Source organism: Arctopsyche grandis, chromosome 11 (assembly GCF_051622035.1).
Source record: "Arctopsyche grandis isolate Sample6627 chromosome 11, ASM5162203v2, whole genome shotgun sequence".
NCBI classification, from domain to species: Eukaryota; Metazoa; Arthropoda; class Insecta; order Trichoptera; family Hydropsychidae; genus Arctopsyche; species Arctopsyche grandis.
Window position 1 is genome coordinate 22,005,310 of NC_135365.1, and position 22,197 is coordinate 22,027,506.

At 34.8% G+C, this 22,197-nt stretch overlaps 3 protein-coding genes across 5 annotated transcripts; 1 reads left to right on the forward strand and 2 right to left on the reverse strand.

Moving 5' to 3' along the window:
• Window positions 1–1,291: 1,291 nt before the first annotated feature.
• Nup133 (nuclear pore complex protein Nup133) lies at window positions 1,292–8,517 on the reverse strand. The gene is made up of 18 exons (XM_077441823.1): window positions 8,320–8,517; window positions 7,621–7,748; window positions 7,326–7,546; window positions 7,055–7,250; window positions 6,842–6,963; window positions 6,520–6,697; window positions 6,333–6,449; window positions 6,081–6,260; window positions 5,851–6,001; window positions 5,461–5,769; window positions 5,094–5,385; window positions 3,299–3,505; window positions 2,876–3,221; window positions 2,666–2,799; window positions 2,253–2,591; window positions 1,980–2,183; window positions 1,665–1,908; window positions 1,292–1,582 (listed from the first exon to the last, which is right to left on the reverse strand). The coding sequence occupies exons 1-18, from the start codon at window positions 8,385–8,387 to the stop codon at window positions 1,416–1,418; spliced, it is 3,603 nt and encodes a 1,200-aa protein (XP_077297949.1). The 5' UTR covers window positions 8,388–8,517; the 3' UTR covers window positions 1,292–1,415.
• Window positions 8,518–9,643: 1,126 nt separating this feature from the next.
• On the forward strand, window positions 9,644–12,257 carry LOC143918708 (JNK1/MAPK8-associated membrane protein). Of its 3 annotated transcripts, none has more exons than XM_077440717.1 (6): window positions 9,644–9,814; window positions 9,970–10,218; window positions 10,292–10,504; window positions 11,300–11,475; window positions 11,555–11,857; window positions 11,938–12,257. In XM_077440717.1, the coding sequence occupies exons 2-5, from the start codon at window positions 9,989–9,991 to the stop codon at window positions 11,845–11,847; spliced, it is 912 nt and encodes a 303-aa protein (XP_077296843.1). In that variant the 5' UTR covers window positions 9,644–9,814; window positions 9,970–9,988; the 3' UTR covers window positions 11,848–11,857; window positions 11,938–12,257. The 3 variants fall into 3 exon arrangements, with proteins under 3 accessions (XP_077296843.1, XP_077296844.1, XP_077296845.1); XM_077440719.1 differs by having other exon boundaries at window positions 9,681–9,814; window positions 10,298–10,504; window positions 11,938–12,139; XM_077440718.1 differs by having other exon boundaries at window positions 9,674–9,814; window positions 10,298–10,504; window positions 11,555–12,139.
• Window positions 12,258–12,541: 284 nt separating this feature from the next.
• Window positions 12,542–16,047, reverse strand: LOC143918710 (uncharacterized). The gene is made up of 4 exons (XM_077440721.1): window positions 15,781–16,047; window positions 14,032–14,196; window positions 13,832–13,963; window positions 12,542–13,754 (listed from the first exon to the last, which is right to left on the reverse strand). Exons 1-4 carry the CDS (start codon window positions 15,799–15,801, stop codon window positions 13,620–13,622), a joined length of 453 nt encoding a protein of 150 aa, XP_077296847.1. The 5' UTR covers window positions 15,802–16,047; the 3' UTR covers window positions 12,542–13,619.
• Window positions 16,048–22,197: the final 6,150 nt, after the last annotated feature.

The window sequence follows — 22,197 nt, forward strand, 5'->3', positions numbered from 1 at the left end:
CGCGAAATTTGAATGAAAATTATGTACATATCTAGTTAGTCATAATGACCTATATAGGTTTTTGAGCTCTTTTTCCTATTATGCTGTAGATTAACATTAGAATAATATAATACTATGATTACTAACCAAATTAAATTAAATTGTAAAATAGAAAATGATCAGTAGATCAGTAGCTATTGAAATAGATATAAGATGTATTGTATATATTGTATAACATAATTTCGTAATAATAAAAAGCATTTAAAAATCAAAAAAAAAAAATAATGACCTACATATATATATTTTTTTCAAATGTAAAAAAATAATCTAAATGAAAAATCTTCTGAAGCAGGTGCTTTAGACTAAAATTAATTAAAGCGAATGCACATGAAAACATTTTTTTTTTGGGATTGAAGTGAAATAAAGGAATAAAGATATTAGACTTTTAAAAAAGTGACTAAATATATGTTTTGACTGATTTAAATTATGCAACACGTGCAGTTGAAAATAGTAGAGGCTGAAAATATCTGATGATGTTTGCAATTGTTTTGTCAAGACAAGTAAAAACAATATACAAGTTTCATTGTATGCCAAACTTAGAAAAAACACATTTTACAAGGACAGTCATGTATAATGCTATCACTTAAGTATCAACAATTAATATGTGAAATTTCAGTAATAAAAACACATTATTATATATTTTGGGTTCTGAATTTTTCAATAAGCTCGTTAGAAATCGACCTTTCAAACGTAGACAAAACTTATCTATAATAAGATCCAAAAGTAAGAGTAAGGTTGGTTTCAAAATCTCGGTTAGGTATACTAAATACGTTGTACTCTATTCACTTATTCCTTTCAAAACCAATTCCCTAAAATATTCCTATATACAGCGTGTTTATCGTATGTTTAACAGTGAGCTGAATGACGTTGATCTATTCGGTATTTCCTTGCATTAATTCAGGACTGCCATCAGGAGAGTCTTGATTGATTGATCCATTTCTATTACATATGTAGTTGTGCACTGTTCTATTTAGTCATGTTTTAGTTTTTATTCTTTTATTTTTCATTTGTTTTTCTCTATGTACCATTTTATGTAATTTGTAAAAATCTATAATTGGGCTCAGATGCTATTTTGTTACATTTATTCTTTATTTTTATGCATTTCTACATTTGTTGTCTGCTGATTTTTCAATAAATAAATAAAATAAAAATAATTTTGCCAAAAGTTATATCAACTCTCGAATCTTTAATTTTAATCCATTGAACATCAATCGCAAGTCATTTAGTTCACGGTGAAGTAAACTTCAGTTGTGATGTTCAAAGAATTTTTATTTAGATTTCGTACTTTCAAAGGAACAAACTTAGTATTACCATTGCATAAAAAATTAAACAATGTATGTATTTATAAAAAACAATTTATTTTAATTTAAAAAAAATTAAACACTTTCAGTGTATGACATAACATTTACATCGTGCGATTCATGCACATGTTCATATCCAAGTTTTATTAAATATTGAAATCCTTTATCGGCAACCAATTCACTTAGCTCTGGTGAACGTAATATCGTCTCCAAAGACACCAAATACTCATCTAAGTTAGAATCTAGATAAAAAATAAACAGCAAATAAGAATAGATACAGTCGGCAATAATTTAAAATATATTATTAAAAAAAATTGACATTACATAGCAGATGTACGGCACTGATGACTTTAAAAAACATCATATTTTCGATTGTGTTCAATGGGGCGTCCATGTCATATTTATTCCAAGAATCGACAAGTATCGTTGAACACCAAATGCGACGTCTCAATTCCATAATATCTCTTTGGGTGATTTCTTGATCAGCATTGCTTACGAGATCGCACAGACCCAGCGCACGACTATAATCATACTCGGTCAAACCATTACCCGACGACATAATAAACATCTAGAACAATAAAACTGTTATAACATACAAAATTGAATATGCAAATGCTATTTAACTCAATTGAACAATACATCAATAATATCACGCGGCTCCATGACACGTAAATTATCAGCTTCCAATCCATGTGCAGCTAACAATGGAGCTGGTAAATTGTGGTGTTCGGCTAAAACAAGCCTGCAATTAGCACTCTCGACCAAATTTTCATATGTGCCTTTTCGATTTTCTCTTTCATCTTCTGCTGCGAATGCGCAAAGTTTTGCTAAAGATGCTTGGATCTATAAAATCGTTTATAATATTAGAATTATGATACATTTTAATATAATTTAAGTAAAGTTTCACTGTACCGTCATTCTGTTCACTGATTCGGTTTCATTTTCAGAAAGTTGGATCAAAGTATTCGCAGCTTGCAACCATCTATCAGCCCTTAGCTCGTGAAGCCAAAGCAATTCTGTTCCATCGGTCGCCAATGCGACCGTACTATCGGCTACTTTACTTACAGGTGCATCCATTTCAGAATCCAAATCATCGTCGATGAAATGATCCATTTCTTCTTGATTTTCTACTCCCTGTTCAGTCAACCATTGTGAAAGTGCAATACTATGGTGTGGAAATGCTTTCAACAATGCAGCTTGACCGCCGCGTCCTCGATTCATAAACCATTTAAAAGCACACTGACGAAAGCCCTGGAAAGAAAATGTGTATAAAATCGACAGTGAATTTAAGCACTTCTATTCTAACAAACATAAAATATTCATACCATATTTTCGAATTTATCCATATAGTGATATAATTTTTCCCTGTTACTTGAAGTTTCACAGATCGATACTAAGATATCAAAATCGTGGAATTTTTCCGCTAGATTAGAAGCATGCTCAAAGTCACCATCATCGACTACAAATATATTTCAAAATTATAATAAATCAAAGTTAAATAAAATATTTGTCGAAAATAAATAAATTATATATACCCAGAGGAAGTATCATATCCGATCGAATCTGTGCAAACTCTTTCACGACTATTTCTTTTCTTTTACTTTCACCGACGAACGCGTCAACTCTTTCTTTGGCAAATTCTAGCGCAGCAGCTGCCAAAGATGCTGCCTGAGTTTTTAGCTCACCGCGCAACTCGACAGGAGCACGACGAGCTCGTCGAGCAGATAACGATTGTTGAGTACGCAGAGCGCTCTGCAGATTGCCGGCTTTCAGACACGACGTCCAGGTTACGTATTCCAAATGAAGTTTACCAGCCGATGGAGTGAGAGCATAAAATTCAACATGTTGATGTCTGTATTTCAACACCTCCTGAAGGACAGACTGAAAACAAAAATAAAATAATACAATTATTATTTGTATATATGTAAATATTTATTTTTTATACAAGACTAACTTACAATAATCACGCTGTTAACTTTAGCTATGAGTTGAGAAAGCGCTGGTGGTGCACAACCGGATGCATCCTGTTCGCTGCACCAATCAGTGGCGTGAATGATAGCACGTTCAATTCTGGAGACTTGCTTGTAAAATAAGTCCGACGGTGACAATGCTGCGCTCTTATTAATTGTTTCTTCTTCGTCATCTTCTGCGCTTTTAGCCATAACCTTAAAAATACAATTCGGATGTGATCAACCCATGACTTTATCTATGTATTTGAGGAATATATGAAGATCACAAAACAAAATTCGATAATTAAACATACATACACATTCACACATACCGGTTATGAGAGCATTTTCGGTGCAAATTGAGCGCAAATGTAAGGAAAATTACACAGACCAAAGTTCTATTTCCGGTTGTCGGGTTTTGTTCAAAATTTTTTTATTACTTAAAACCACTATAATACATATTAAATATCAAGAAAATAAAAATAATCTAAAAGGTCAAAATAAAATAATGAAATATTGTTTTAAAAAAAATACTATTTCTGGTTTACGAATTCTGACCAAAACCTTATCAGCTTTAAGTTAGTACATAAAGAATACAAATATAAATTTTCAGCTTGATACGTTCAAGGGTGTAGAAAGAATCGTAGTGACAACATTTTTGACTTTTCTAAGAGGAAAAAATCCCACTTCCGGTTTATTAAATTTAGTGACTTTTTTTTATTTTCATCACATTGATACAAGAATTATACTTGAATTTTTTCGTGAAGAACACACATGTTTAAGGGGTCGAAAAAAATATTGGAAGAAAAATCGAACAGAGTAAACTGCCACTTCTGGTTGACGGATGCTTACCAAATTTTATAAATAACTTGGTATTAAGCTTTAACTTCTAGATATGAGATTTCAGTTCAATAAACCAAAAGGTTTCTGAGAAAAACATAAAAAACCTTGATTTTCTAGAGTAAAAGTACTAGAGAATCCAGTTCAGTTAAAATATTCAAAAAATATATTGGGGAATAAAATTTATAATTTCTATTACATGTAAAAAAATTTCAGTCTGATTCGGTTGGCGGTTCGGGAGATAATTCAAAATTGAATTAATTGAATTCAAAAACTTAAAAAAAGAAAAACCTATAAGGGAAGGTACTGTAGCATATGCTAAAAGAAGCCACCGTTATAATTGGTTTTCGAGGATTATCTCCAGGTTTAAGTGCAATCGGCATTAACAGGCGGCTTAAGTGGTTTCGAGGGCAACAATGGAGACCCTCGGATTAGGCCGAGTAGCATCCCTGCTAGAGTTCTCAGAACCGACAGCACGAGACCGTGGGACAGCATATCTGGTACGTGACTATAACAATAGGTAAACAAACGTGTCGAGGAAGATGCACTGAGCGACCTGCCCTTTATAAGCAGGTACTTAGGCCATACCAAGACATTCTGGACGGAGCACTGGCAATGCGTGGACTTTGCCCTTTCATTTGGATCCTCCACCCACCCCTACGCAACAGTACCATTCCAGTCAACTTAAGGTTTTGAAAAAAAATTACATCATATCTATAAGAATTTCAGTAACCGATACTAAGTTTCAGTTCGGTAGGACTAACGGTGTTCAAAAAATCCCCAAAATACACAAACATTTTTTCTAGATCATGAAAACGTGATTAGAGATCGATTCTAAGTTTGAATGAGTCAAAATCTCGAGTTCAAATTTTCGCATGATCACAAAGCTTCTATCTATTGTTACTATGTACATACATAGTTAAAGCAAAAAATTTAAATTTAAAAAATTAATACCCAAGTATACCTGTTGGATAGCAGTATCGATTGCATGTTGGTGTTGATGTTGTTGCTGAAGAGTCCGAAGAGCAATAGCTGCTGTAAGCTTTTCAGCTAACCCTCTCAATAATAATACAGTCGGAGCAGGCACATTGTCAGTAGGCGTTGCACCACCTAAACGGGCCCAAAGCCCAGTCGAACGCAAAAATTCCAATAGTAGAGTAAAAGCTCGACGCTTATCCTGCAGCTGAAGGCCAATCTGCATAGAACTAGAGCTACCTAGAGCGGCACCTCCACTACTAACATTAGCCTGATTCCATCTATTAACAAAACAAATAAGAATGAATACAATTAAATATTAAACAGCACACTATTTCCAAGATGTATGATAATACCTAGGATCGCTGGCAGGTACATCGTTAACTAAATCGGTAGCGACAGCTAAAACGGTACGATCTAATGGTGAATCTATATCAGACGTTTCCTCTCCAGGTGGAAACAGTTCGTTTAAAAGAGTTCTGCTTGCCGTGTGTTCACGTCTCATATGATGCAAGAAGGCAGCTTTGAGCAATTCTGCAGTTGATCCTTGACCGGCTGTTTCACTCGCCTCGACCACAGCTCGTGGATCTATTTCATACAACGAAAGATGACCATCGAATGCGTCTGTGGGACGAGGAGACGCCACAGGACTTTCGCAAATAGTTCTGAAAAGAAAAAAAATAACCCAATGTAACATTGATTGATAGTATTTAGTAGTAATATCAATATTATTAATTTCATATTACAAATCTTGTAATTTTTCATTAGACGTGACAGATATTACACCATGTAGCTTCGAAAAGAACAGCGGCACACCAAAACAGAGTCCAACGCCAAGCAATTGATCTCCGTTCGAATTAAGCTCTATAATATCCGGTTTATCATTGGGAGTTATGCCTGAAATAACCAAAAACGTCACATAAATATTAAACAGTAGATAAAACATGAAAGAAATAAAAAGTTCAAAGAAAATTACAAGATACTACGATGACTCTTGAACGATCGTAAAGGAAAGCCGTTGTCGAAGTTGCTATTAAATGCGGTCCATTGTGAGAATTGTCCGATCCGAGTCTATTACTGCTTCCGATGGTCGCTTGAAGAGGAACTAAGCTCAATAACTGACCTGCCCCACCTTCCTCATCGGTGCACATATGAGCTAAACACACATACGTATTATTAGCATGAAAGTATTAATCATTGTTTGAAGAGATGAAATCTAGACTTGTACCTAGAGCGTAACGCATCTGGGGTGATCTCACAGTGTTCACGGCTGCTGTGAGTAGTAACAGTCCTCCATTCCAAGACTGTATGTCGAGTATGTGGACGTCCAAAGATGCCGGATCGCCTTTATACAACATATACAATGTCTTTATACATACAATATGAACAATTTATAATAAATTTATTTTATTAACCTGGAGGGAACATTGAAGCGTGCAGAAATGCGTCACGCAGAGTTCTTTGCAAATCTATTTCAGCTACGAGCCGTTCAGGTGAGGCCAAATGCCAAAGTTGGGCGCATAGTCCAGCAACAACGCACACTCGAGCTGCACCGTCTGATGATTCACTCAATGCTACAGCCCTAATCAATTTCTACAAAGCAATAAGAAAATGTATTAGTAGTTTAATATAAAATACTAAGGTGATAGAAAAGTTAGAAAGTCTTTCATCCAACAGTGAATGTGTGAAAGGCTGAAGACGGTGATGTTCGAGTAACAGTACATATGGATGTATTACCGTTTCAACAGATTGTGAGGAAGGCATAGCGGAGAAAAATAGAGAAGAGACTCGTCGACCAAGTCCACCAAGCCATCCGCCAGATCCTTGGAGTGTTCGAATGTTAATATTGTGACGACCGCCTAATATGAACGTTTCAGAAAAAAATTAAATATAAATTGGAACTTCACTCATCTTAATATAAACTTATATTGTAATCATATATGTATATGCCTGTGATATTCGATTGTATTAGTACAACTGTGCAAGTAGTGGTAGCCAAAACACAACCGACGGGATTTGCATCCACCAAAGAATCACATTCTTGACCATGAAGATCTGCTGTCTTTTCAACGTATCCACCATCGTGGGAAATAGAATGCCAATATCTGACAACACCCTCGGGAGATATTCCAGTGCATGATGGGACCTTTAAAAATTAATAATAAATAATACGACGCACCGTCAAACAATTAATTCCACGTGTGAAATATAAAATATGTACCTGATTTCCATCCGTAGTATAGACGCACACTAACTCGGCTTTATGGGCCAAGTCTGTCTGCGGTAAAGTGAGCTCATAACATGTCACTGGTAGACTAGACGATGGGGTCGAAGGTGCACCTCGTTGTCTCTTGTCACGATACTGCCAAATCAGTAAACGTCTTCCGCATACAACCCAACCCCAGCCTTCAGGTGATAGTCTTGCTGATATATGCAAACTGGCTGAAAGTTGAAAAAGTTATGTATTTTAGTTTGTATATTAACATTATGATGTGTAATAAATTTTAAATATTCACCATCAGCAAATGTAAGCGTTTCTGTGACAAGTACTGGAAGTGGCAGTCCAAAACTTTCAACTGTATTTAGTAAACTTTTGTATATTACTTGGGCGGCTTGATTTATTCGATTCGGTGTACCAAATTTGCTGAAATTACACATATTTAAAATAAATTATAAACTGTTTCTGAATAATATATTATTAAAAAACCATGTATTTATCATTATTTTTCAATCAAATATAGTGATACACTTAAAAACAAAAATTGATAATATCTAAGATTATCCTAATCCATGATTAAGGGCATGTCTTCTACTTGAATATTATTTTTGTTAAATTAAATACATTGGAAAGTGGAACGTGACATATATTCGTAACAATATTTATATCTATGAGATGTGTATTATGTATACTTTACGTTATAAAATTGCACAACATACATATGTATGTATGTATGTGTTTCGTTAATTTTATATCACCTTACTAGTAACAGTAATTCCAATACAGTTGATTCCAATACTGTTTGTACTCTTGGAATTCGGCAGATATGTTAATAATTAAAGTACATATATCACACATATAATCAGGTGACGAAATTGAAAAAGAATTAAGTTTGACCAGTAAAGGGTTCATTGTCATGATAATGAATAATGAAATACAATATGTATTAGATATTGTAGGCGGCATGATATTTGAAGTGTGAGTGAGGTTATATTACGTGTGAGGACGATATTGTCCGAGTAGGGAACGGCGACGAGCTCCTCGGGGCGTAGCAGGAGACTCCATGGGGCCGGAACACTTTTTACGGCCCGGGGACTCTCAATATTGATTCTGCGAAGAAAATGAAGAAACACAAACAAAGTGACAGCCGCTGTTTCAACCGGCGCGGCACGAACCTACCAACGTAACAATACTTATTCAATTATGACAGCCAAATTATTTATTGTATTGTATTAAGTATTTATACGTGTAGGGAAGTATAAACTTAAAAAATCACATTCTGTAGAACTTAACTGAAATTATTGATGATTTTTTGTAACCTCGATAGTTCTCTTAATCATTAATAAAGGTCTGACCGCACTATGCAACGCGACGCGACATGTACATACGAGAACCTAAGTATTGTACATATGTACGTGTAAAATAATACTATAACTAAGATGAACATAGAAGTAGAATGCATAGAATGGTCATTGTTAACAAAAGAATCGTCTAAAAGCGAGTCATCGAAGAGAGAGACGGAAAGTCAGAAGAGAGACAAAAGAGAGAGAGACGAAGTTTAGCAAACAATGAACAAACTCTGCCGCGCAGAGTTTTTGTAGCAACATTTTTGGAGGCTGAGAGCGATTCTATGTATTCTACTTCTATGCATATGAATGAATAAAATAAAATGATTTCAGATTGGTATATCGAGGATTGGTGTACATACTTGATCTTTGCAAAAAGGATTCAGGATTGTTTCTAGGGAAGGGGGGGGGGGCGATAAAAAATATAGAGCAATTAATATTTATTCATGATGCAATTAAAATCCACTGATCGCACAATTAATATAGGTAACAAAAAAAACATTTTGTACGCCGCAAAAAAAATATTTTAAATTAATATTTAATTTTTAAACGGTAATGAAATTTAGGGGGGGGGGCATTGCTGTCATCGCACTCCCCCCCCCCCTTCTCTGGATCCGTCCTTGTGGCAAACCCAGTGCGTATGGCCCCTTTCTCAGAAAGCGATATATTATTTTATCGTCAATTATTGACCAATGGCTATATAGATTGGCTGATAATATTTGTAATGTTTTCTATAAAAGTAAATCAAAAATTTAATTGTAATTGGATTATTAGTCACATTGCGATGGTCACAAAGACAATTTTTGCTATGAAAACCGCGAATGCGGAATATTTGGCACTCGAGTTTTCGTTAGTATGATAGTTATCGTTAGTATGATGGACTTTTCGGTTGCCAGATGTTCCGTTATAGAGATTTTAATGACTTTTGGGGGAGCGCTTTGTGACCAATAATCACCGAAACATTTTAATAGTGTCAGTTTATGGTAGAAAAAATTTAAGTATTATGACTTCTGTCATAACAATTTTTTTATAGAAGCATCCCAAGCTGAAGATAATGTTTAACATAATTAAAAGATCTTTTCGTTGAAATGTTACGCTATCTTATGTGACTTTTGAATTTACCTGCATTGAATCTCGGCAGCACAGGTTAGTAAATGCAATCTGATTAAAATACAGTATCAATCACAGCTATTTTTATATACATAATAGCCTTCGTTTTATTATAACATAAGACTGTAAATTACTATTATGAATAAATCAAGATTTCACATCCTATCTACGTATGTAACTGTAATTTTTAGGAGCCGACAGCACTCTAAAATGATCGCACCAACATGTCCCGGTCTTTATTGTGGCCGAATGCAAACGACAGATGACAATTGGGGTTCTTGCGGTGCCTGTCCCAGAGGATTCCGCACTAATCTCACAAGCCACTGTGTACCATGCGATCACGACCCATTGCTGTACGACTGGATGTATCTCGGATTCATGGCCCTTCTTGTTCTAGTACTTCATTGGTTTTTCATCGATATGGTTTCTAAGAGAGCAAAGTATACATTTGAAATATTGCATTTAATTTTACACAACTTTGTCTTTTTTATATTGAATTTTTTTGTATTATAGTTTCAGCCGAGACATTGTAGCAATGCACATGTGCGCCCTAATGGAAGTAGTCACGGCATGTTTGGTAACATTGTTTCTCTCCGAACCCGTCGGATCCCTAGCGTTCAAATCGTGTCGTGTCTCCGGACTATCAGATTGGTATACACTGCTTCACAACCCGACACCCAACTACGAAACTACATTACATTGCACGCAGGAAGCTGTATATCCATTGTAAGCATTATAGATATTTTACATTTATAGGGTCTTCCAATAGGGACTTCCGAACTTTGACAGTTGATAGCGGTCATATTGTTGAAGCGACATCTGTCAAATTGGCTGTCATTTATTCAGTCTGTTTTACCAAATCACCATGGACAGATATAGCGTTCAACAACACGTGCAAATGATTAAATTGTTTTATCAAAATGGGTGTTCTGTTCGGGCAACGTTCCGTGCGCTTCGCCCATTTTACGGTCGAGGCTTATTTCTGGATGAATGGGTACGTCAACAAACAAAATTGTCGAATTTGGGACGATACCAATTCACATGAGAGCCAAGAACGTCCAATTCATCCCGAAAAAGTCACTGTTTGGTGTGGATTTTGGACTGGCGGTGTCATCGGTCCATATTTCTTTGAGAACGACGTTGGCCAGGCCATCACCGTCAACGGCGAGCGCTATAGGTTTCAACAGGGTCATGGAAAATTGGACATTTCGGATGCGCGCCACCCAGAGAAGCCTCGGCGGACATTTGAACGATGCTATATTCCATACATAATGGTATCGATAGGCCTTTCAAACGAATAAAAAAAATCGATGATATCTCACACACTTTTTTTATTTAAATTTAAAGATAGGAAGCGCTTAATGAAAGACCCTGCTTGTTGGTGTCATCCGATTTCCTCAACATTGCGTTTCCAGTAAAAATTTCTTCCAATGTACACATTATAATAACATCTAAATATCTCTAGCTATGTGATGTTACATTGTAGTTGATTAATCTCTGTACAAATTTTTATATTTTCAGGTATACTTTAGTGTTGATTATGTACGGTCTTTGCGTCGTTTTACTTATGGTGATACGCTGTTTTATATGTTCTGTCTTTTTCAAAGTACCAAACTATTTTACATTGGCCGTCTACCACGCCCTTTACTTTCTTCCGATCCTCGTATTCATACATGCGGTAGCTGCCGGTTTGATTTGTAAGTATTATATTCCAAATAACGTATCACATTACAGTTGTTATATACGAGTAAGTAAAGTTGTCGTGTTATATTACAGATTACTCATATCCATACATTATAATCATTTTATCAATGATGTCATCGGCGGCCCATTTCTCGACTAAGCCGACGCAAACTACCGAAGGATTATTATACTCATCAGTGTGTGATTTGAGGAACGCCGTCATATTGATCGGTCACTGGCTTCTTCACGCATATGGTATTATATCGGTGACTGGTTTCAAAGATCCCGTCTTTCATGGACCACTATTAGCTTTAGTACCGGCACCTGCGGCATTCTACATAATAACAGCTCCGTTTACAGATCCATCAAAATTTCATAATGATTGAAAGTTTTAAGGTGTTGATAAATAAAATAAAAATCAAACGTTTTTTTACTGTATTCTTTATTAATTTTTTTTTCATATTTGACCCTTATAGGTTTTTTTTTAGTGAACGTGATATCAAAATTAAATGAATCTGAATTAAATAACAGTTGCATTCAGAATTCTTGTTTCCTAGATATAATTTCGTTTCAAACTCTATCTTTCATGTATTAAATTACAAATATTTAATCCAAAATACATTGTGTATATTATAATGTTTTGTTAAACTATCCATATTACGAATGTGAAGAAAATTCAAAAATATAAACAAAATATGATAAAAATAAAAATCTATACACAACAAATTTTAATTTTATCATTATTTTTAACTACAAAGAATAAAACTTTTTCATCATTTCATGATACAACCCTCACTTTTAAAGCTTGTTTAACTATAATAAAAATGTATTACCCCTTATATCCTTTAGTCAAAAGTCAAGTACAAAAACAGTATTTTTTATATTGTATGTTACCAGTGGCGTTTAAAAAGTCGTCAGTTATTTATTTTTTCATTATAAACTCGACATCGCTGATTTTTGGTAAACCAATAAAAAAAAACACAATCAGTGCATTTGGACTATCACAGTTAGCTTATTTCAGTCAAAAGTCAATAAATGACGAGCTAACATGATCATAAAATTACAAATATGGCTATTTTTACAAGGTTTTTATATATAATATAAACATATATTTTATACACACATATGTACATGTTTAACAAAACTATGAATTGGATATGAAACCAATTCGACACCACAAATACAGTAAGATGACGGTATACAGCAATAAGTAGAGTAACGTAACAAAAATGCATTACATTACAGTACATACATACAACAATAAACATAGACAAATACAAACATGGAAGTTAAAAGATCGTATATTTACGTACACGTCTGCAAAATTATTAAGAGTTCCATATATGATAAAATATGACTAACATCGACAACAATTACTCATATGACTGATCAATACAACACAAATTAAACAGCTATATTGATTGATATCTTAAAACATCCATGCATACATATAAATATTTTTTTTTTTTTGGTAGCTGTCCGAACCGGTACATTTAATTGAAAGAAGTTACGGCGGTAATCTATTCTAGATACGTAAATCTGTTAAGCAGTTGAAGTTAAGAACTTTGCCGACATTTAGAACGGCATAAACTATGTGATAAAATTGTATATATGTATTTAATGTTTATGTTTAAAATTAAAAATGACTTAAAACTTATTTTAGAACTGTTGATTTCTAAAAAGTATCGATAGTATATTATTACATTATATATTATCAGCAATATATGTAAAATATATTTTGTCAAATTCAATCATAATATATACCTTATTGCAAAAAAAAATGCATCATTGTTTCATTATACTTAATTCATAAAATTAATTCTAAAACAGTTCAATGAATTTCTTGTAATTTCTGTAAAATAAGCAGCTATGCAAAAGTATTCAAATGACGTAATACATGCATACTATTTAAGTATGATAAACAATAGTTTAATTCTAAACAAATATGTATGTAAATACATAATTTTTTGTAGATTTGAGACCATTAAATATACGAATATGTTGATAAAAATTGCATAAGGGGAGAAAAATATACATATGTTTTTCTACTAATATTCATCTTAAAACATATTTTGGTTACCGTATTTGTGTATAGTTGGCAAATCTTTAATAAAAGTTACATGTAATGGCTATCTAATTAATTATCTAATTGAAAAATTTAATTGTCTCGTTTCTGTTTATAATTCCGCCTCTGTTCCTGTCTGAATGCTCTTCTTTCTGAAGGTTTAGCCCCGTGGGGTATGAAAAGAACATCACTGCTCTTACCAGCTGCCGGATTGTATGGCGTGGCATTCTGCAGATTACAATTGAAATATTTAATACAAATATGAATATATATTAATAATATTGATAAAACAAAACTATTCTTACCAAATCCCACGTCTCGCCGACAAATTCGATGTCGTGCTCTAGAACGTCGGCTCCGACTACGCCTGATTGTTCGCCTACGGCATATTTATGCCGATCAAAAGCAATTCTGGCGGGGCAATTCTTCACATGGTTCTGAAATTGAACAAAATCACGGTCAATACCACTAAATATTAAGTCTGGTCGAGTTGAAGTGGACTCACGTCTAAGGCATTTTCTTCCATCTTGTGTGTGGCGTCAAAAGGACACGTTGCCATTTTTTTAGTGGAGGTGTTTTTGCATCTCGCTACGTGGAAAGCCATCCGACTCGGCTCGATTAAGTGAGACTCATTATACGGACATTGTTGCAAGTTAAAGGCGATATCCTCCTAAAACGGAAAAACATTAAATTAACTACATTCTCAATAAACATAAACCTGTTTTAAGTTTTATACAATTTGTATAACATTCATAAAAATTGCATGTTATACAAACATTTTATTTTTCATCCGATTGAAATCGACCTATTTCATTTGTGTACATTTTATGTTGTTTCAGTTTTAAGCTCGACTTAATACTTATTAGCAACATTAGTAGTAGAAACGCAATTGTACAAATAGACGATTCATTGCTGTGTTAAAAGTAAGTATTGGAATCAAAAATCAGATGTTTTTTTCTGTTGATTGGGGTTTCTTATGAATTTAAAATGGGTTTAATTGACTCGAATGTGTATAGACAATTTGTTATGAACATAAAATTTAATCATTAAAAAAAATCACAACATCGTTATAAATAAATAATAATAATGATTTTATATAATTCACAATTTTTTTTTTTTACATAATATAATTGTTACATGCTAATTAAGTAGAAATTTAGATTATTCATAGGAAAAACAAGATAAATTACAACAATAACTTTCATTTCGCAGTATATTTAGAATAATATCATTAATAAAAATGCAAACCAAATATATTATTATTAAGATAAGGACTGTTTACAGAAACCGGCAAATTCCACAATCAATTCAATATGGTTTCATTTCAAACAAGAGTCTCGAGTCAGCATTGCACAACAAAGAATATATGTAATATGAGTGAATATATGCAATATAAAATAAAACTCACACGTTTGTCCGACTATTTTATCGACATTTGACACTATCATAAACTTTTTATCGAGCAAATACCAGAGAATTGTTGTCATTTCAATGGAAATCGTTCTCTTATCAAATACCCTACATTATGAAAAAATGTTATCATATTCTAGTGGAATCAAACCGATTACTTAAATGTAACTTAACTCTATCCATTACTTACAAATTAGGCGGATTTAAAACTAAAAAAAAAAGCTCGTAGACCGATGAAAATCAATATTTGAAAATTGCGTATGGAAGAATAAATAATGTTTTACATATTTCATGTGAATTGTATGTATTTAGCCTGATTTGTTTGAAATTATTGCAGTGGCGTGCGCTGAAATTCTCTCTTTGTCGTACAGCTTTACTTAATGTGCACGGACAGGATACAAGAGGAACAGCCTGTTCCTCTTGTATCCTGCTCGTGCACATTAAGTAAGGCTGTACGACAAAAAGACAGAGAATTGCAGCGCACGCCACTGAATTATTGATTATATTTGAATTGGTGTAATATAACATGTGTGTGTTAGCACAAAGAAAGTGCTCGATCGGAGGAAATAAGTGCAAGACAAGCACATTCTGAGGGCCGGGCCGCATCGTGCGACTTGCGAGAGACCAGACCAATGCATGCAGGTAGATGGGACATGCCACACCCGTCAACTTGTTTGTCGCACACATTTCCATACATTTTATCGTGTCGCGCAACTAGTCGGCCGACTAAGTTGCACGGTGCGGGCCGGCCCTAACCGCTCTAACGGCTAAGGAATATGATCTGATGGGTGTGTGAGGAGTGAGGAGTGAGGAGTGAGGAGTGAGAAGAGACGTAGATACGTACGGGGGTGTCATACAGCGACATGATATGAAGGTCAAGCGAATGGAACTCTTGGAGATGCAGACACGTGCAGGCGCACCCGAATCGCGAACCAATCTGACCGACCAGTAGTCGCGTGTCGCGTTCCCCCACTTCCCAATGCCGATTCCCCCACTCTTAATGCTCACGCCATACCGGCCGTCGCAACGTTCACAAAGGCTCATGTGTGAACGCTCTCGTTTGTGCACACTGTCGCAATAATAGCCAGGTGATCCGCGTTCCACTGTAGACAAGCCGTTGCTGTCGTGGCCCCTGGATTTTTAACAGGGCTGTAGTCGTTCGAAACGAAAGCGCGACTCCGACTCCGACATTTTCCGCAATACGACTCCGCAATCTGACTTCGATTGAATCGAATCTCAAATTAAATTCTTCTTCCTATACAATATATGAGAACATTTCCAGATATACAGTCAGTCCCACGACATAAAATTAGGCACCCGATTGAATCGCGTTCGCGCCGATTTGTGACGGTCATAAATAGAGGTAGGATAGTCACAGTGCTATCAATTGTTCGGCAAACCTTTAACAATGCATTTACAACCTTTGAACAATACACGGCCCCCTCAGGCTCCGGTGACTAGTCATAAATATGTAACTAACAATAAGATCTTTTGGGCTAGTTTTTTTTGTTGTAAGCTCATCCTTATTTGTTACTCTATTCACCAACAAAAAATAATGCAACATTATCCTTCAAAATGTCTTCAAAAATAAAAATGAAATGATAGAAATGAGGGTGCTACTTTGGTAGCACCCCCATTTTTATTTTATCAATATTTTCACAAAAAAAACATATCTTAGCAGCCAACAACTATTTATTTAGGAGTCAGGATAGGTTAGGTTAAGTTAAGGTTGGGCCTATTCATTTAAGATTTGGTTAAGAGATATGTATCTGCTGACGATATTTTGATAGAATTGCTTCGACAAAATTATTATTATTTATTACAAATAAAGAACAAACAATCGACTGCGATTCAAAGGTAGATTGCATGCTAAGGTAGACCGCATACTAAAGTAGCACCGAAATGAGTTTGCTTATGTTCAGCGTAGACGAGCGTTTCTGCGAAGATTTTTTATTATTTCGTTAATAATTGGAACCGTTTCAATGAAAATCAGATAAATTGGTAAACTCTGGTAGCAAAGGATCGACCTGGAGTCACAAATCTGAATTTGAATCTGAAAAAGGTCTGGCCAGCAGAAACCAGTGGGATTTGAATCCCCGTGACCACTATGTTCGAAAGCATATACGCTAACCACGAGCCCACGCTGCTGGTTTATCCAGCCACTCCACCAGAAGCAGAGCAACTACTTCCTTCTCGAGTACACTGTACAAAATAATCTCGTATATAAACTGAACATGAACAAAGAACCTCTTCAAAACACAACTGTGTTTTCATCAGCCGGGATACGGCCAACACACCTTCCCTGCCCATAATACTATACTATTTGAAAATAAAACTCACCCTCAAATCAATGGCGTAGATACTAGCTAGGAATTGTGGAAATGGCCATTGAAGTTGGGCAATGATAAATCATATGGAGCATGCTCATAGAAATTTGGGCCCACAGGCCACATTGCTTCGTATGAGGGGTTCGGTGATTACTAAAGCCCGGACCCAAAGGGTGCCGCGTATTGTTCAAATGTTGTAAAGACATTGTTAAAGGTTTGCCGAACCTTTTTTACAAAGGATTTACAACAATGGAACAATGAGCGGCACCTTGGCTATCCTACTTCTAGTGATTACTAAAGAGCGGACCCAGAGCGCGCTGTTCATTGTTCACATGTTGTAAATGCAATGTTAAAGGTTTGCCGAACCTTTTTTACAAAGGATTTACTACAATGGAACAATAGACGGCGCGCTTCCGGTCCTACCTCTAGTGATTACTAGTCAAATGTAAACCGGTCACAGGACAACCGGTCGCTCTAGATCGGTCACACGTGATCACCCGTCACACCCTAAAATCGATCAACCAGTTTTCTCGTGACCGATTTTAGGGTGTGACCAGTTTTCTCATGACCAGTTTTAGTGTGACGGGTGATCACGTGTGACCGATCTAGAGCGACCGGTTGTCCTGTGACTGGTTCACATATGACTAGAGTCCGTTTACCGTATGAGGTAACTACGCCACTGCCTGAAATTGCCGCCATTTTCAACGTCAACATGGCGAGTTCATTCGAATGTATTTTCCATCACTTTTATTAGGATTTCAAGTCTTATCACTTGTTGGTATCTTCTCTAATGTCAGATAAAAACATTAGGGAGGATACATATGTAGAAACACTGCATCTCAGATATACATGCCTTGCATATATCTGGACGTATACATACATATATGTCGTATATCGAAGACGGGGTCACTTGATTATTTAGTGACTCCGGCTCAACAGCCCTGATTTAGAGCAAAATGTATAAATAGATAAGGTTCCAGGGACGGTAATGGTATTGATTGACTTGCATAACGTAGACATAAATCAATACCTGTAGACAGCACATGATCGATCGGTCGGCTGGAATCAGGATAGCCAATCGTTTTGTTTCAAATATTAATGGGTAATGACGCATTTTCGATGCTTTCACATCTTGGCAAATATCTTCGAAGAATTCCAAAAGATGCAGCATTGATTATTGCTACTTCGACAACCACTTGCGACCAACATACAAATGTAATTAACAAATAAAAGTAAAAGCTATAATGAAAATAGCATCGAAACTCAAAGTATGTGAAACACATGGAAAATACGTGTTTGAATACTTTTTTTTTATTTTGGAAAAATTTGATCAAAGATAACGTAGATTGTAACACCTTGAACAAACGTTTTTTGAACAAAACTTTTTGATATTTTTGGGAACATCTTTAATTTTTCTCGCTCCCCGACCTAATAATGAATTACATTTGTAATTTTCATGTATTATGTTATGCTTATGATTTTCACTTCGCTAAAGATATACCAGTAAATTTCAGCGCGACTCTTTTTTATTAAATGTAAAATTATTATCTTCATCTAATATATAATTTGGAAAGAAACTTTGTATATATCATGGTTGGTTAGTCGTTGGTCGTTGGTCGTTAGGAACGGTAATTGGACTATTCGTCACATTGGGGTGGTCACAAAGACAATTTTTGCCATGAAAATCGTGAATACACAATATTTGGCACTCAAGTTCTCGTTACTATGATAGTTATCGTTAGTATGATTGACTTTTCGGCTGCCAGATGTTCCGTTATAGAGATTTTAGTGACTTTGTGACGAGTAATTTGTGACCAGTAATCACCGAACCGTTAGGAACAACACGTTCGATTTTTTTTTCGATTCATAGGCGCCTATTCGATTTATTTTTAAAAGGGCAAAGGCTCAGGGGGCCGCCGAGGGCGAAGCCCAAAAAGGTAAAGGCTCAGGGGACGTCGAGGGCGAAGCCCTAAACGGCAATTGATCAGGGGGGTGAAGCCCTAGACAGCGATTGCTAAGGGGGGCGCAGAGGGGCAAAGCCCTAAACGGAAATTTATCAGGGGGGCGAAGCCCTAGACGGTAAGGACTCAGGGAGCGCCATGGGCGAAGCCCTAGAAGAAAAATAAATAAAAAAAAACATTTTTTTTTTTAATAAAATGATTACTTTTAGATTAGTCATGTTTAAGCGGTTTGTATTATAAATATCGAGCGAAGCCGGGTAATCCAGCTAGTACATTATATTTTTAAAATATAATGTGGTAAGTCCCACGCTGCCAGCAGTTACAGAAAGAAACGTGTGTAGATATGTACATATATGGGCGCGCATTTTCCAAGTCCATAAAACATTATTCATTAAAACATAACATAATAAAACATTATTCAAACATACAGCCGTATTTTAACCATTTAGACACAGACGAACCTGTCTAAAACACATGGTGACTGGTTGTGAAGAACACCTTCACGACTAAACCAGTCCCCATACGTTAATTAATATTATATTAATATCTACTTCGTCTGACAACATTTTCTTACCCTATTCAGAAGAGTTTGCTTTGAAAGATTGAGCTTATATATACATGTAGCTATAAATCTATACTCAGTTGTGAACCTCAATATTAATTATATAAAACATGATGATGAAGGTGCAAATTCTATCTGATAACGCTATAGATAACCACAAATTTACTTGTTGTATATCCCCTTTTCATAAATTTTAAACTTATCGCATTTTATTAATAGTATACACGTGGATGGATTGATTTATATATTCTAAGACATATTTTTACAAATTTTCAGTAATCAGTTACCTTTGTCTGCACAGGTAAAAGCTTGCTTTTGTAATGTTCGTACATTAATTTGTATGTTTTAAAGAAATAAAGGAGGTATGTGAAAATATGTTTTATTCTCAATACTAAAATTAAAGATACATACTGGAAACTCTTACTATTTTTTTATTCGTTATCATTGACTGAAATTCCAATTTTTATGGTAGCGGGCATTACGATAAAAATTATCAGTTTTATCAAGTTCTTGCGGTTTTTTATACTGTTTGTGCAACTAGAAATTCTTTGTAGATATACGATTAGTATGTGGGAATATTCTAGATGAAACCAAGGTGGAGGAATCGTGGGAAAAATTCCCACTCCAAATATTATTTTTTTGTGGCTAAAAATATGAATATAAAAATTTTTACACAAACAAGCTTTTTTCTAAAAATCAGATTGGAAAATGGGATCTCATTCTAAAAATGATTTTTCTTTCTTATTTTATATAGTGCAGTGGTTGGGGATGTCTACGCTGACCATACGTCCTTTATTTAAGAGGGCAGTCCTTTATTTCCCTACTCTGTCCTTTAGATTTATTTATTTTCTAAAATGGCCCTTTTTTCTTTATTATTTGAAGTCAACCTGCGATGGCAAACACTCAAAAATTGGTTCTGTTTATGTTAGAAAAATGTTGAAAATCAAGAACCAAGTAGCCATAAAGTGATAGGTGGTAATTGTGGTCTTAAATTTTACCAGAAATAAATTTATTATCACTTATCATTACCATTTAAACCATTCAATTTTAAATACATCCTCTTCTATTAAGAATCTTGGTGTAATACTTAATAATAAACTCGATTACTTTGAACATATGTACATATTTCCTTCATTACTAATAAAGCACATAAATATCTTGGATTCTTACTCCGTTAAACTAAATCCTTTAATGATCCTCATGTACTTAAATTACTTTATTTTTCCCTTGTAAGGTCTCACCTTGAATTTGCTTCAATTATCTGGTCACCTTTTTATATACCCCATATTAATTGTATCGAAAAAGTACAATTAATATGGGGTTTCGATACAATTATATACCCCATATTAATTGTATCGAAAAACTAAAATTTATCAAATCCTTACGCTACCGTTTTCCTATCTACGCCCATCTATTGACGTTGATCTATTCGGTATTTCCTTGCATCAATTCAGGACTGCCATCAGGAGACTCTTGATTGATTGGTCCGTTTCTATTTCTATTATATAATCTTTATCCAATATTATATCACTTTATGTTTAGTTATGCACTGTTCTATTTAGTCATGTTTTAGTTTTATTCTTTTCTTTTTCATTCGTTTGTCTCTATGTACCATTTTATGTAATTTGTAAAAATCTATAATTGGGCTCATTCGTTATTTTGTTACATTTATTCTTTATTTTAATGCATTTCTACATCTGTTCTGTTGATTTTTTAATAAATAAATATGTTACATGATTTGAAGTATTTCTGCAGTACTGAAAGTCACAGTTGGATATTTGTGACTTCAAGTCGATCGTTTAAAGGTCTTATAGAGTTAGGCAATCTATCGGATTAAATTGTTGAAACAGAACTTATTTGTCTGATTGAATATCACCTCGAATTTGTATATGATGTATAAATTGAGGTAAAAGACTGAATTCTCGACAGGACGGAGACCACTAGGTCAGAAAGGAGGCTCGGTCGACCCGTTCCTTCCTGTGATTGGCTACTTTTTGCAATGCCAATAGTATTGCCGTGCCCTGAATCAACTCGACTTTTACCTAATGAAATACTCTGACATAAACTGACAGGTTCGCATATAATTTCGGACGGTTGGGAAGCGTAAGGAAGCGTAAGCTTCTTTCCGACCTAGCGGTCTCCGTCCTGTCGAGAATTCAGACTTTTAGCTAAATTGATATTATAGTACATATGTTAAATGTTAGCCATAAGTGTCGATTAGAGGCAACTTGTCATGGCACCTATGGTAAAAATGGAAAAATAGACATATCAACTCATATTGTGCAGTGATTAGTACAGAATTAGTAAGGAACAAAACAAAGGATAAGTAGGAAAAAAAAAGAATAATTAAAGTTTTAAAATATGAATATATTTCATATACATTCTTTAATTTACACATGTCAACCATGATG

Bases quoted from the DNA above. Each gene is read 5' to 3' on its own strand.
- Nup133 (XM_077441823.1), bottom strand. From the start codon at position 8,387: ATGGAGTCTCCTGCTACGCCCCGAGGAGCTCGTCGCCGTTCCCTACTC. The intron at 7,547-7,620 runs GTGAATATTTAA...TTCAACTTTCAG, and splicing joins AACGCTTACATTTGCTGATG to CCAGTTTGCATATATCAGCA. The intron at 6,450-6,519 runs GTTAATAAAATA...TGTTGTATAAAG, and splicing joins CGCTTCAATGTTCCCTCCAG to GCGATCCGGCATCTTTGGAC.
- LOC143918708 (XM_077440717.1), top strand. From the start codon at position 9,989: ATGATCGCACCAACATGTCCCGGTCTTTATTGTGGCCGAATGCAAACG. The intron at 10,219-10,291 runs GTATACATTTGA...TTTGTATTATAG, and splicing joins ATGGTTTCTAAGAGAGCAAA to TTTCAGCCGAGACATTGTAG. The intron at 10,505-11,299 runs GTAAGCATTATA...TTATATTTTCAG, and splicing joins CAGGAAGCTGTATATCCATT to GTATACTTTAGTGTTGATTA.
- LOC143918710 (XM_077440721.1), bottom strand. From the start codon at position 15,801: ATGTCGCTGTATGACACCCCC. The intron at 13,964-14,031 runs GTGAGTCCACTT...GTTCAATTTCAG, and splicing joins TGGAAGAAAATGCCTTAGAC to AACCATGTGAAGAATTGCCC. The intron at 13,755-13,831 runs GTAAGAATAGTT...TGTAATCTGCAG, and splicing joins TCGGCGAGACGTGGGATTTG to AATGCCACGCCATACAATCC.